At 50.9% G+C, this 15,805-nt stretch overlaps 1 protein-coding gene across 1 annotated transcript in view; it reads right to left on the bottom strand.

The window, feature by feature from the left end:
* Positions 1–15,805, bottom strand: part of CTNNAL1 (catenin alpha like 1) — a 673,107-nt gene that overhangs the window by 358,841 nt on the left and 298,461 nt on the right. The window contains exon 2 of the mRNA XM_068123645.2: positions 1,085–1,274. Coding sequence (XP_067979746.2) covers positions 1,085–1,274 — 190 coding nt within the window. The remainder of the gene's footprint in view (positions 1–1,084; positions 1,275–15,805) is intronic.

Raw genomic sequence — 15,805 nt, 5'->3', positions numbered from 1 at the left:
CCCTCTCCCTTCCACACATCTCCCTGCTCTCAAATGTTGTGTTTGTGTGCTTCCCCTTCTCTCCCCATCTTGTCTTCCGCTCCCTCTTTTTATATATTTTGTTTGTCTGGTTGATTTGTTTGTGAAGTAAATGTTAGCTGTTTCACGAGCCTCGATTCAATATACAAAAAAAAAAAAAAAAAACTACTTTGGGGAGCAACCCCCCCCCCCCACCCCCCTCCCGCCCCGTGTACCTCCTCAGACCATAATTTTTCCAATGCCCTGAACAAACATTGGTACATCATGGATGATGATGGTTGTGGTGAAGTTTTATCAAAATTGTGTGTGTAGGTTCTGAGAAAAAAGCAAATACCTATTTTGGGGAGCAAGCCACACCGACGCCTCCCATAGACCACCTTAGACCCCGATTTTTTAAATGCCAGGAACAAACGTTGGAACAACACGGGTGATGAAGGTTGTGGTCAAATTTCATCGGAATTGCGTGTGTAGTTTCTGAGAAGAAAGCAAATACCTATTTTAGGGGGCAACCCCTCCGTAGACCCCCAAAGGGGCAGCTTTTTTTAATGCCATGAACAAACTTCCGTACATCACAGGTGATGAAGGTTGTGGTCAAGTTTCATCGAAATTGTGTGTGTAGTTTCAGAGAAGAAAACAAATGCCAATTTTGGGGTTCAAACCTGGATCCACCCTGACCCCGGTAAACCACCTTAGACCCCGATTTTTTTTTAATGCCGTGAACAAACCTTAGTCACAACACAACAAATCGAATTTGTTCCAAATTTGGTCGCAATCCTATCAGCGGTTTTGGAGAAGAAGTTTCAAGTGTTTACGGACGGACGGACGGACGGACGGACGGACGGATGACGTGCCATCGCATAAGCTCCCCTTAACTTCGTTCCAGGTGAGCTAACCATGGAAACATCACCTCATAAATTAATTTCTGCTGATCTTCCTTCTGACGACCAATCTATCTTTCCAGTCCAGTGATCTGACAGAGGATAAACATGGCGTCAGCAGCGACTTCTTCATCTCGTGATGTCAAATCAATTCTACCAAGTATTAATGTTGTTACGATCGGGCCTACCTGACACATGAGCCTCCCGACACGCCAGGGTCATCTCAGGCTGTAGTTCTGGGTTCTCCTCAGCAATCGCCTCGCCAATGGTGACGAAACGATCGACTGCGAGTGCGACCGCCTGTCCGACACGTTGCAATCCCTGCTGCATGTGGTCTGAGCTTCGCCCGCACTCTCTGTGGCCCACCAACGTGCTGATCTGTAAGTGCACAAAGACAAGAGAGACGTTAGGCCTCTGAGCAGATTCCATGAATCTTAGAATCAAGAGCAGAATAGCATTCTGTCCACAATTCCCATGTAGTTCCTTATCCCGGAGCTATCCGTATACTATATTCTGTAATGTATGGCGAAGTGGGACTTTCGGCCTCGTGATATTAATATTTGTGGGAAGAAGAGGGCACGGTGTCCAGAAATGCTGAAAGATATGTTTACATACAATATATGGATGACCCCTTGAACTGCTCTTTCAAGTTAAAATAAGTGTTCAACAAGATTTATGTAATGTCGCCATAATATGTTCATGTGACATAAACAACAACGAGAAAGAGCAATCAGAGATTGCAGACCCTCGCCAGGATGTTTTCAGTTGTTTTAAGGCTTTTTTGTTAAAACAAATATGGCGGCCGAACCACGTGACCGATGACGTCATCATTATTATTTTTTCTCTCCACCAATTTATCCCTAGATTATGCTCAATAAATTTCATGTTGATCAGATGATGTTTTGTACTTGTCGAATTATGACGTCATAATGGAGGCACCAATGACATCATCATTCACAGATGTTATTCCACATGGAGAGTTATTTACAATGAGCCATGTCTCAATTTTTTCTATGTAGCGCTTTCGGAGATATAGAGGTGCAAAGTTTTTCGGTTTTCCCAAGATGGAGGCCGAACCACGTGACCGATGACGTCATCGTTATTTTTTCCCCCCCCCCACCAATTTATGGCAACATGACGCTCAATAAATTTGAACTTTATCGGATGAAGTTTTGTACTTGTCAAATTATGACGTCATAATGGAGGCACCGATGACATCGTCATTAACATATTTTATTCCCCATGGAGAGTTCTTTACAATGAGCCATATCTCAATATTTTCTATTCAGCACTTTTGGAGATATAGAGGTGCAATTTTTTACGGTTTTTCAAGATAGCGGCCGGACCACGTGACCTATGACGTCATAATTATCATTAGAAAATTATACAGGTGGAGTTGCACCTATGGTGAAAATTTCCTGTCAATCAGACCAACAGTTGCAGAGAAAATCATATTTATTCTGCGCAGACAAACAAACAGACAAACAAACAAACAGACAAACAAACAGACAAACAGACAGACAAATGGACTAAAATGCAATACCCTCTCCTCATGTGAGGGCAATAATGTGTAGACTATGTTGATGCTTATAAATGAGAAAATAGTGTTATTATACGTTACAGCAAGATAGATAGTTGTTCCGTGCCACTCCGCCAAGATCATAGAAGGGACATTCAAATGAGCTCCGTCCGACCGACCGATCATCCGTCCATGTGCTTTTGTGTTCGCCATATTTAAAAAAAAACCTTGAACATTTAGCTTTCATATTGCAGATATCTATTCCTCATTTCATTATCTCAACCTGGTTAGATCAGGCGATGATGCCTGAATTATGTTGCCATGGCAACCGTCTCGGTAACTTGGCTCGTGTACACGATGTTTTAAAAACAGTTCAAAATTTAGTTTTCATATTGCAGATACTGCAGAATCAATTAGTCATTGTCACACACCGAACCTGCCCACCAAATTCCGTTCGAATTTGTCTACAAGTTTTTGAGATATCCTGCTCACAGATAGACAGATAGACAGACAGACAGACAGACAGACAAACACACAAGGATGGAAACAAAACCTCCGTCAACTTTCGGTGGTGGAGGGTAAAAAAGAAGTGCAATGTATTCATTCGTGTTCGCCATATTCTCATAATAAAGGTTTGTTGAAAATTTCATGGCAAAAGCTCAATTGGTAAATTAGAAAACATCTCAAAATGCAAGTGGATAAAGTAAAGAAACACGGAAGTAATTTTTAAAAAACCCGCGCTGCACACAAGGACTGATAAGGTGGACGGACTGATAAGGTGGACGGACTGATAAGGTGGACGGACTGATAAGGTGGACGGACTGATAAGGTGGACGGACTGATAAGGTGGACGGACTGATAAGGTAGACGGACTGATAAGGTGGACGGACTGATAAGGTGGACGGACTGATAAGGTAGACGGACTGATAAGGTAGACGGACTGATAAGGTGGACGGACTGATAAGATGGACGGACTGATAAGGTGGACGGACTGATAAGGTGGACGGACTGATAAGGTGGACGGACTGATAGGGTGGACGGACTGATAAGCTGGACGGACTGATAAGGTGGACGGACTGATAAGGTGGACGGACTGATAAGGTGGACGGACTGATAAGGTAGACGGACTGATAAGGTAGACGGACTGATAAGGTGGACGGACTGATAAGGTGGACGGACTGATAAGCTGGACAGACTGATAAGCTGGACGGACTGATAAGGTGGACGGACTGATAAGGTGGACGGACTGATAAGCTGGACGGACTGATAAGGTGGACGGACTGATACGCTGGACGGACTGATAAGCTGAACGGACTGATAAGCTGGACGGACTGATAAGCTGGACGGACTGATAAGCTGGACGGACTGATAAGCTGGACAGACTGATAAGGTGGACGGACTGATAAGCTGGACGGACTGATAAGGTGGACGGACTGAAAAGGTGGACGGACTGATAAGGTGGACGGACTGATAAGGTGGACGGACTGATAAGGTGGACGGACTGATAAGGCATATTTGTACTTACTGTGACCTTGCCCTTTGCCATTTTCACCAAATTATTAATTACTCTTCTCCATATTATCATGATACTAAAGCGCGGCGTTACGCGCGCTGCTTGTGAGCAAGGAGGAAGCGGACAAGCGGTAACATATAAACGTCTTTATTGTAAGACTACACTGTAACACTGTACTCCAGACTCCTCCGGGCTGGTCGCCCGGGGTATATCATGAGGCCACGCCTACCCCTCGGGCGTGGCCACCGCCCACTTGGTGCGTGGAATGATGTCACCACGCCAGTGGGCTTTTGTGTCCGCCACACGCGCCCCCCCAGAATTCCCGTGCACCTGGAGGGCCAGTTTGCGGGGCAGACGAATGACCCGGCCGAAGCGCCCCCTGGCGATCGGCGGCGTCCGGGGTGCAGGGATGCCAGGTGGGATGCCCCTGGCTGCCCCTGGGATGGGTGCAGGACCGGGGGGCGGCGTGGCGGCGGGGCTGGGCGGTGCCGGGGGTCCGCCCGCAGGAGGGCGGCCCCGACGTGGGGGTCGGGCCACTGGCGGTGGATGGTCCACATCGAGGTGGGCCGGCTTGAGGCGGTCTACCGAAACGCGGTCAGGAGTACCGCCGATGTCCAGGGTGAAGTGCTTCGCCCCGGTCTCCAGCACGCGGAAAGGCCCGTCGTACGGGGGCCGCAGTGGTGTCCGATGGGCATCGTGGCAGACGAAGACGTACTCCGCCGTGTGAAGCTCCGGGGCGACGTGCGTCGGTGGGTGCCCGTGGCATGCCGTTGGCACCGGGGCGAACCTCTGGGCGGTCTCTTGCAGAGCGGAGCGCTGCTGTGCCGCGGACCATGGTGCCGTGGAGTCGGGGAGGAACTCGCCCGGCACCCGCAGCGGTTGCCCGAAGACCAACTCCGCCGCGGATGCGCGCAGGTCCTCCTTGGGCGCCGTCCGGAGGCCCAGCAGGACCCAGGGGAGCCTGTCGACCCAGCCGCCGTCGCGGAGGGTGGCCCGGAGCGCGGCCTTCAATGAGCGGTGAAATCGCTCACACAGGCCGTTAGCCTGGGGGTGGTAGGCCGTGGTTCGGTGCAGCCGGACCCCGAGCCCCTGCGCAACCGCCCCCCAAAGCTCCGAGGTGAACTGGGGGCCGCGGTCGGATGAGATGTCTGAGGGGGCGCCGAACCGGGCGACCCAGGTGGCGATGAAAGCCTGCGCGACATCGGCCGCCGTTGTCGACGCCAAGGGCACGGCCTCCGGCCACCGGGTGGTGCGGTCCACCATGGTGAGGACGTGGGTGAAACCCCGCGAGGGGGGCAGAGGTCCCACCAGGTCCACGTGGACGTGGTCAAACCAGCGTTCCGGCACCGTGAACGGGGCCAACGGGGCCTGGGTGTGCCGGTGCACCTTGGCGCGCTGGCACGCGAGGCATGTCCTGGCCCAGCCGCGGACGGCCTTCCGGAGGCCATGCCAGACGAACTTGTCGGCGATCAGCCTTTGGGAGGCCCTCGCGCCCGGGTGGGACAGGCCGTGGATGGCGTCAAACACCTGGCGCTGCCAGCCCGCGGGCACAATGGGGCGAGGACGCCCGAGGGAGACGTCGCACAAGAGGGCCGCGCCCGCGCCGTCGAACGGCACCTCGGTGACGCGGAGGCCCGTGACGGCGGTCCGCAAGGCCTGGACGTCGGGGTCAGCGGCCTGGTCCGCGGCCATCCGGGCATAGTCGATGCCGAGGTGGACTGCGTGGGCGACGGCCCGGGAAAGGCAATCCGCCACCGGGTTGTCCTTCCCCGCGACGTGCTGGATGTCCGTCGTGTACTCGGACACGGCCGAGAGGTGACGCTGCTGCCGGGCCGACCACGGCTCGGTGACCTTGCCCATCGCGAAGATCAGCGGCTTGTGGTCGACGAAGGCAGTGAACGCCCGGCCCTCGAGCAGATGGCGGAAGTGCCTGACCGCCAAGTGAAGTCCGAGCAACTCGCGGTCGAAGGTACTGTAACGGCGTTTGGGCGGGCGAAGCTGCCGGCTAAAGAACGCCAGCGGTTGCCAAGCTCCACGCACCCATTGCTCGTGCATCGCGCCCACCGCGTAGTCCGAGGCATCGGTGGTGAGGGCGATCGGTGCATCGGGCGCCGGGTGCGCGAGCATGGTGGCGTTAGCCAAGGCGAGCTTCGCGCCCGTGAACGCCGTGTCCATCTGCTCGGTCCAGGTAACGTCGCCTTTGCCCGGCTTACCTCGGAGAGCTTCGTGCAGGGGGCGCAGGAGCTGGGCGATACGGGGCAGGAACCGATGGTAAAAGTTCACCATGCCCAGGAACTCCTGCAGCCCTCTGATCGTGCGGGGGCGCGGAAACCCCTTCACCGCCTCCACCTTGGCCGGCAGGGGGACGGCTCCGTGCCTGGTGACACGGTGCCCCAGAAAATCGATTGTGGCGGCGCCGAACCGGCACTTTGCGGGGTTCACAATCAGGCCATGCTGGCCCAGGCGTTCGAAGAGCATGCGGAGGTGGCGTAGGTGCTCTTCGCGGGACGCGCTGGCGACGAGGATATCGTCCAGGTAGACGTAGACAAAATCCAAGTCGCGCAGGACGCTGTCCATCAGTCGCTGGAACGCCTGAGCCGCATTCTTCAGACCGAAGGGCATGCGCAGGAACTCGAAGAGTCCGAATGGCGTGATGACCGCCGTCTTCGGGACGTCCTCCGACCTGACGGGGACCTGATGGTAGCCGCGTATGAGGTCCACCTTCGAGAAGAAGGACCTGCCCGCCAAACGGGCGGAAAAGTCCTGAATGTGGGGGACGGGGTAGCGGTCGGGAGTCGTGGCGTCATTGAGACGGCGATAGTCCCCGCACGGTCGCCATCCCCCGCCGGGCTTCGGCACGATGTGCAGCGGCGACGCCCAAGCGCTCTCTGAGCGCCGAACGATGCCGAGTCGCTCCAGGGTAGCGAACTCCGCTTTTGCCACCGCCAGCTTCGTCGGCTCGAGGCGGCGTGCCCGGGCGTAGACCGGTGGCCCGACGGTGGGGATGTGATGGGCCACCCCGTGCTTGACGGCCCCCGCCGAGAAGGTGGGCCGCGTGAGGGCCGGGAAGCCGGCGAGGAGGCGGGTGAATGCGTCCGCTGCCGGAAGCGTACAGACCAACGTGGCCGGAACCGAATCGTTCGGCAAGCCGCTTGGCAAGCCGCTCGTTGAGCTGGGCAACGCACATGCGAGCGAGCTGAACGTCTCGGCCTGGACAAGCCGTCTGCGCTTGACGTCGACCAGGAGCCCATTAGCGCACAGGAAGTCCGCGCCAAGCAGTGCCATGGGCACGTCGGCGGTGACGAACGTCCATCGGAAAACCTGCCCTCCAAACCGCAGAGAGAGGCAGCGTTTTCCGTACGTACGGATGGGCGTCCCGTTCGCGGCAAGCAGCGCGGGGCCCCCACCCGCGGCGTGCTTGTCTGACGTGCCGGCGGGAATGACACTCACCTGTGCTCCCGTGTCGCACAGGTAACGGCGCCCGGAGAAGGTGTCCGTTATGAACAGCAGGCTGCTCGAACGGCCGGCGCTCATCGCCACAATTGAGCGCCGGCCCGGGCGTTTCCCGACCCGTTGAAGGAGCACGGCGGATGACACCGCCGAGCTTCGTGGCCGAACTTGGCGTGGAACCAGCACCAGGTGGTGGAGCTGGAGGAGCGCGGCTGGCTCCGCCAGGCCGGTGGAGTCGACGGGTTTCCCCGCGGTGGCGGTTTTCGCCGCGGCGGTGGGCGGGGCGTGGCGGCGTTCACGAGGTGCGTATCAGCATGCTGCTGAACATCAGCGTGCTGTAGAAGATGATGCTGTGGAACAGCAGCGTCGAAGGCCGTGACGGCCACGCCAACGCTCGCCCGCGTGTCCGAAGCGGCGAAGTACTTGTCCGCCTCGGCCGCCAATGCTCGGGGTTCCGTTAGCCCGGTCCCGGCCAACGCGAGGCGAACCTGCGCTGGAAGTTGGCGACGGAAAAGCGCCCGGAATAGCGAACCGGGGGCTTCGTCGCCCAACAGTGACAGCATATGGTCCATTCGGACCGACGGGCGCGTCTCACCGAGCTCGGGGAGATCCAGGAGGCGGTCGGCCCGTGCGTCGTCCGTGAGGCTGAACGTGGCTAGGAGTAGCCGCTTGAGTGCCTCGTACTTGTGGCCGTCCGGTGGGTGGCGAAGGACGGACACAACTCGAGCGGCCGTGCCGGGCCCGAGGGAGGCGACGACGTGGCAGTAGCGCGTGTCATCGCCGGTGAGGTGCCGAAGCTGAAATTGGGCTTCGGCCTGGACGAACCAGACTTCGGCCTGAGCCTCCCAAAATTCCGGAAGTTTGACGAAGGCGGCCATGGCGATGGCGTCGCGTGTGGAAGGATCGCTCCGGCAGATCCAACGTCGAGGGTCACCAGTAAAGCGCGGCGTTACGCGCGCTGCTTGTGAGCAAGGAGGAAGCGGACAAGCGGTAACATATAAACGTCTTTATTGTAAGACTACACTGTAACACTGTACTCCAGACTCCTCCGGGCTGGTCGCCCGGGGTATATCATGAGGCCACGCCTACCCCTCGGGCGTGGCCACCGCCCACTTGGTGCGTGGAATGATGTCACCACGCCAGTGGGCTTTTGTGTCCGCCACAATACTGTATAAGGTTTTGTTGAGAATTTGATGACAAAGTTCAAATGATAATAAAGAGTTCTTGTCTGCACAGACAGACAGATATATTTTAGGTGGTAAAATAATCATATTCCTGGGGCTTCACGATGAGGCAAGACCACAATTGTCTCTATGTGTATATGTATGGCATAGCATTTGTAAGTGTTCCTAAAATACGCTAATTCTGGGATTTCAACCCATCCATAACTCTGGGGGAACTATCCCGTCCTCGTACTGGGGCAACTGTGCTGTCCTAGTACTGGGGGAATTTTCTAGTCCATTATCCTGGGGGAATTTTCCAATCCGTAATGTGGTTGAGATTATATCTTCTGTAATTCTTGTGGAGCTATCCCGTCCTCGTACTAGGAGGAACTATATCCCATCTGTAATTCTGGTGGAACGATCCCGTCTTAGTACTGGGGGACCTATGCAATCCCAGTACTGGGGGAACTATCCTATCCTAGTACTGGGGGAACTATGTCATCTCAGTACTGGGGGAACTATCCCATCCTAGTACTGGGGGAACTATGCCAACTCTGTACTGGGGTAACTATACCATCCTAGTACTGGGGAACTATGCCATCTCAGTACTGGGGGAACTATCCCATCCTAGTACTGGGGGAACTATGCCATCCGAGTACTGGGGGAACTATCCCATCCTAGTACTGGGGGAACTATCCCATCCTAGTACTGGGGGAACTATGCCATCCTAGTACTGGGGGAACTATTCCATCCTAGTACTGGGGGAACTATGTCATCTCAGTACTGGGGGAACTATCCCATCCCAGTACTGGGGGAACTATGCCATCCCAGTACTGGGGGAACTATCCCATCCTAGTACTGGGGGAACTATGCCATCCCAGTACTGGAGGAACTATCCCTTCCCAGTACTTGGGGAGCTATGCCATCCCAGTACTGGAGGAACTATGTCATCTCAGTACTGGGGGAACTATCCCATCCCAGTACTGGGGGAACTATGCCATCCCAGTACTGGGGGAACTATCCCATCCTAGTACTGGGGGAACTATCCCATCCCAGTACTGGGGGAACTATGCCATCCCAGTACTGGGGGAACTATTCCATCCTAGTACTGGGGGAACTATGTCATCTCAGTACTGAGGGAATTATCCCATCCCAGTACTGGGGGAACTATGCCATCCCAGTACTGGGGGAACTATCCCATCCTCGTACTGGGGGAACTATGTCATCTCAGTACTGGGGGAACTATCCCATCCCAGTACTGGGGGAACTATCCCATCCTAGTACTGGGGGAACTATCCCATCCTAGTACTGGGGGAACTATCCCATCCTAGTACTGGGGGAACTATCCCATTCTAGTACTGGGGGAACTATGCCATCCCTGTACTGGGGGAACTATGCCATCCTAGTACTGGGGGAACTATTCCATCCTAGTACTGGGGGAACTATCCCATCCCAGTACTGGGGGAACTATGCCATCCCAGTACTGGAGGAACTATCCCATCCTAGTACTGGGGGAACTATTCCATCCTAGTACTGGGGGAACTATGCCATCCCAGTACTGGAGGAACTATGCCATCCCAGTACTGGAGGAACTATCCCATCCTAGTACTGGGGGAACTATTCCATCCTAGTACTGGGGGAACTATGTCATCTCAGTACTGGGGGAACTATCCCATCCTAGTACTGGGGGAACTATCCCATCCTAGTACTGGGGGAACTATTCCATCCTAGTACTGGGGGAACTATTCCATCCTAGTACTGGGGGAACTATCCCATCCTAGTACTGGGGGAACTATTCCATCCTAGTACTGGGGGAACTATCCCATCCTAGTACTGGGGGAACTATCCCATCCTAGTACTGGGGGAACTATTCCATCCTAGTACTGGGGGAACTATGTCATCTCAGTACTGGGGGAACTATCCCATCCTAGTACTAGGGGAACTATCCCATCCTAGTACTGGGGGAACTATTCCATCCTAGTACTGGGGGAACTATTCCATCCTAGTACTGGGGGAACTATCCCATCCTAGTACTGGGGGAACTATCCCATCCTAGTACTGGGGGAACTATCCCATCCTATTACTGGGGGAACTATCCCATCCTAGTACTGGGGGAACTATTCCATCCTAGTACTGGGGGAACTATGTCATCTCAGTACTGGGGGAACTATCCCATCCTAGTACTGGGGGAACTATCCCATCCCAGTACTGGGGGAACTACGCCATCCCAGTACTGGAGGAACTATCCCATCCTAGTACTGGGGGAACTATTCCATCCTAGAACTGGGGGAACTATGTCATCTCAGTACTGGGGGAACTATCCCATCCTAGTACTGGGGGAACTATCCCATCCCAGTACTGGGGGAACTATGCCATCCCAGTACTGGAGGAACTATCCCATCCCAGTACTGGGGGAACTACGCCATCCCAGTACTGGAGGAACTATCCCATCCCAGTACTGGGGGAGCTATCCTGTACATAATTCTGGGGAGTTTTCTCATCCGTAATGTGGGGAGATTATCTCTTGTGTAATTCTGGATAAATTAACTCCTCCACAAGGATAGGGTCTTCACTTGCATTTTTAAACTATCAGTTCAATCGATGATTTCTGCTATCCTTGCGGAGGTTCTTTGTTCCATCAACTATGGTGCATTATTTTTCACATTCGCAGCAAGTCATGAATTGTAGGTTACTTACAAACAAAGCATTGTTATGATCTGGTGGTAGCATCACAAAGAAACATAGGGCAGTCACCTGTAACGTCATAGTATCAGGAGTTACGTAGATTACAGGTGGGGAATACTGTATAAGCATGTCCCATATATGATGCATCTGTGATATCTTTTCTGACGAATTAATAAGTTGTGGAAGTCTCGAGTGCAAAGATCTTTTACAAGTGCTATGGAAGTCACGTGTCACCAGTGAATAGCTATAATCAATCAGCACCGTCTATCCGGATTTTCAAAGTTACAACACCTTGTTAAACCTTTCGGTAAAACCATTCCTTGCAAGGAAAGCGAGACAATTACAGACAGCACATTTTACATCATAATTATAATATCCATTACAGCACTTGTGCCCAGGTATATTTAATTTTAAAACTTTGCACATCAGGCCTCAGGATGCTGTCAGGTCACAGATTGCTACCTGAGAAAAAGACAACGATCACACAATGTTGCAGAAAACGGTTTTCACATCATTTGATTGTGACTCGCAGCACTTCGATTGAAGATCAAACACCACTGGTGGGGAAAGCATTTCACTTCCGCACTATTGGATATTTATGTGTCAACAGAATTGGCATTCCAAAGAAACAACAGCAAAGCCTGTTGATTTTTGGAGACTGGGAAGTCATCGACATTACTTCTATTCGTCAGTTTTGACTTTCCAGACACAGTAATTAGATTGAGAGCAATTGTGTGCTGATGGCACCACTTATTTGATGAGCCTGAGCCGCACATCAATATTATCAAGCCATTAGACGAAGGCAAGAGGAATGCTCTCTGTGGCAAGTACACCCTCCATTTAAAGTGAAGGCCCATATTTGTTTTCTACATAAAGCTCACAGGGCCAACCTGGAGAGGCCACACGATTCATCAATCAAGTGCACTGAATTTTATCCACATCAATCTAGTACGCATTTGCAAAAGCATGTTCAACATTCCACGTTGAATTTGAAAAATGCAATCGTGAAATAACATATTCTGGGGCCACAATCAAAGCTAATAGTGTTGAAAGATAAATTGGCCAGATGGGTGATTGATTTCCTGATGAGTAGAGCCGGCATTATGATGGGAATTTTTCCAATGAAGGAATAACAAGAAAGAACAATAAGAGATCGGAGACCCTCGCCAGGACATGTTTGTGTAGTGTTTATTTCGTGTTGTTTCGGAAAAGGTTCGTTTCTATATCCAAGATGGCTGACAAAACAGGTGACCTATGCCATCACCATTTTCAAACGACATGCAGCAATGATGTGAGATGATATTTGTAAAACTTCGCATCGATAGGGTAAGCTCTTTCAAAGAAGCAGTTTTGAATATTTTCCTTGAATCAAATATGGCTGCCAAACCATGTGACGGATGACGTTTTTTATTTTGTTTTTTTCAACATTATATCCCCATGCATAGTCGAACAACAACAACAACAACGGGCATTTTAAGGCCATTTTCCCTGCTAGAGCGGGGGTTAGCCTTGTGGGCCCCATGACAATCTTCTCCATTTTGCCTTATTTTCTGCATCTCCCCTTTGTTAACCCTCTTGCTCACATTTCTTCTTCCACCATCTTTAGCCAAGTCTTTCTCGGTCTTCCCCGTCCTCTACTTCCTTCTACATTCATTTCCATCACTCTTCTCAACCAGTCACTTTCATCCTTCCTCAACACATGACCAAACCATCTCAACCTGTTCCTCTTCACAGCATCCAGCACAGGCTCTATTCCCAGCATCTTTCGCAATTCTTCATTTGTCTTCCTCTCTCTCAACGATACTCCGCCCATACACCGAACTATTCGCATTACCACCCTTTCCAGCCTTGGTTGCTGCTTTACGTTCATTACCCATGTCTCGCTCCCATAAATCATAACACTTCTCACACATGCAGCATACACCTTTCCCTTCAGCTTCAACGACACTCCCCTCCTCGTCAGCACGCCACTCAGTTCCCGAAACTTCTTCCATGCGCATCTCACTCCAGCAACCATTGCCGAGTCTGAAGTCGAATGTAGTGTTACGTGCTCCTCCCAAATCCCCGGTCACGGTGTACCTCCGAGCCCCGAAAGGAGTCACGGCAGAAAGATGTGCTATTATGTGGGTGTCCCAATGACCAATGGTAGAACCACACCAATCAATTGATACAAAAACCAAGTATTGTATTCAAACTCACACAATAATAACACTTAACGCAAGTACAAGAAAACTCTCACTTGCACAGCAAACACCATACAATTCCTATGATGGTACCACCAATATATTCCTGAATCAATAACTCACAGTACTCCAACATGAGCGAACTGTAACATTCCCCAAAGTCACTGTGTCACGACACCAGGCCAAAGTCGATCCCCACTCCGGTGATCACAAGAAAAGGTCGTACTGAAACCTGAACCCAGGATGGCTGACAGTCAACGCTGCAGAAGAGCTGCTTGGTGAGACGTCGGGCCGACGTTGGTCCGGTAATAGTTCATCCAAAAGGCGACTGGGAATTCACACCTTCCGTTCACCAGACAATGAAGCTGACATGAACGATCAGCTGTTCCCAAGCGGAGATCGCTCCAGGGAAAACCCACGACACGCATGTGCAACCAGGGGAATGGCTGGTGCGAGGTGAATGGCGGACCGGCCGATAATGAAGGTGTCAGCTTGCGCTCCAACGATGATTCACTCTCGAAACCAAAACCCATCACGCAGGTTTATTTGCCACAGCAATAACGACTCTGTCATGGGAATCCCTTTCCCGGGAAAGCAATTTTCGCTCGCAACCAATGTCCACAAGGTCTGCTCGACACCACGAAGCAGATAGGCCTTTCTTCCCCAATCTCACTCGATCCTCGCACCCGCCTAATCTTCTTCTTCCGGGTTCGCCCTCACCCATTTCGTTTTTCTTCTGAGACATTATTTTTACCTTTGAAGACAGTTATCTCCATTTCACACTGAAACTGTAACAATCATAGTACATGAAACTGAAAATGCTTCAAGTAGATGAAAACCACAAAGTCGGAAGTGACGAATCCATAACAGTATCATAATAATTTCGCATCGATCCATTCTTCACTTTAAGAGAAGAACAATAATTTCATGTATGCAGTTTTTGCATATAATCCAATATGGCTGCCAGACCGTGTGACCTATGACTTAATCGTTTTCAAAATTTATTCCCCAAAGCTAGTAGATCATGTCTGTGGAGTTTCACATCGAACTAATAAGCCATTCTGGAAAAGAAGATTTTTGAAGGTTTTAATTTTCAATCCAATATGGCTGCCGAACCATGTGACAGATGAAATCATGAATTTAATTATCCTGTACAATCTTTGTGTAGATCATGACCAAATAAATTTCAAACTGATCGGACCAAGTGTTCGACTTGTATAATTATGATGTCATAAAGAAGGCACCGATGACATCATCATGAATATATGTACTTGACAATGTGCCATGCATCAATTTTTCCATGGAGTGATTTTGGAGATACAGAGGTGCAAAGTTTTTCGTTTTTTTCCAAGATGGTGCCCGTACACGTGACCTATGACGTCATAATTAGCATTAAAAATTCTGCAGGAGGAGGGCCACCTATAAGAGGAGGCGCTCCCATGGTGAAAGTTTTGTGTCAATCGGACCAACGGCTGCAGAGAAAAGCATACTCACATTCTGCGTAGACAAACAGACAGACAGACAGATGAAAAATCGGTCAGAGACCGAGGACTTGCCGGAATATACTTTTTTTATCGGCCATTTTGGACAAATATGGCGGCCGAACCACGTGACCGATGACGTCATCATTATTTGTTTTCTCCACCAATTTAGGCCCACATGACGCTTAAGAAATTTCATCTTGATCAGATGAAGTTTTGTACTTGTCGAATTATGACGTCATAATGGACGCAACTATGACATCATCATTAACATATTTTATTTCCCATGGAGAGTTCTTTACAATGAGTCATGTCTCAATGTTTTCTATTCAGCACGTTCAGAGATATAGAGGTACAAAGTTTTTCGGTTTTTCCAAGATGGCGACCGAACCACGTGACCGATGACGTCATCATTGTTTGTGTTCTCCACCAATTTAGGCCTACATGATGCTCAATAAATTTCATCTTGATCGGATGAAGTTTTGTACTTGTCGAATTATGACGTCATAATTGATGCAACTATGATATTATCATTAACATATTTTATTCCCCATATAGAGTTCTTTACAATGAGCCATATCATTAACATCATTTTTTTCTATTCAGCACTTTCAGAGATATAGAGGTGCAAATTTTTTCGGTTTTTCCAAGATGGCGCCCGAACCACGTGACCGATGATGTCATCATTATTATTTTTTCTCCACTGGTTTTTGCCGACATGGCGCTCAAGAAATTGCATCTTGATCGGATGAAGTTTTGTACTTGTCGAATTATCAAATTATGACGTCATAATGGAGGCCTTGGGTCGAGAGAGTTAAAAATTGGGCACAGTCTATTCCAGGGCAAGACCAATATGTGTGTAAAGTTTGGCGATTCTATGTGCAATGATGTAGACGTAGTGCTGCGCACAAACAG

The sequence above is a fragment of the Myxine glutinosa genome, chromosome 7 (genome assembly GCF_964187855.1).
Source record: "Myxine glutinosa chromosome 7, kmMyxGlut1.1, whole genome shotgun sequence".
NCBI lineage: Eukaryota > Metazoa > Chordata > Myxini > Myxiniformes > Myxinidae > Myxine > Myxine glutinosa.
The sequence above is the reverse complement of the archived record's forward strand: the minus strand, read 5'-3'. Positions and strand labels throughout refer to the sequence as shown.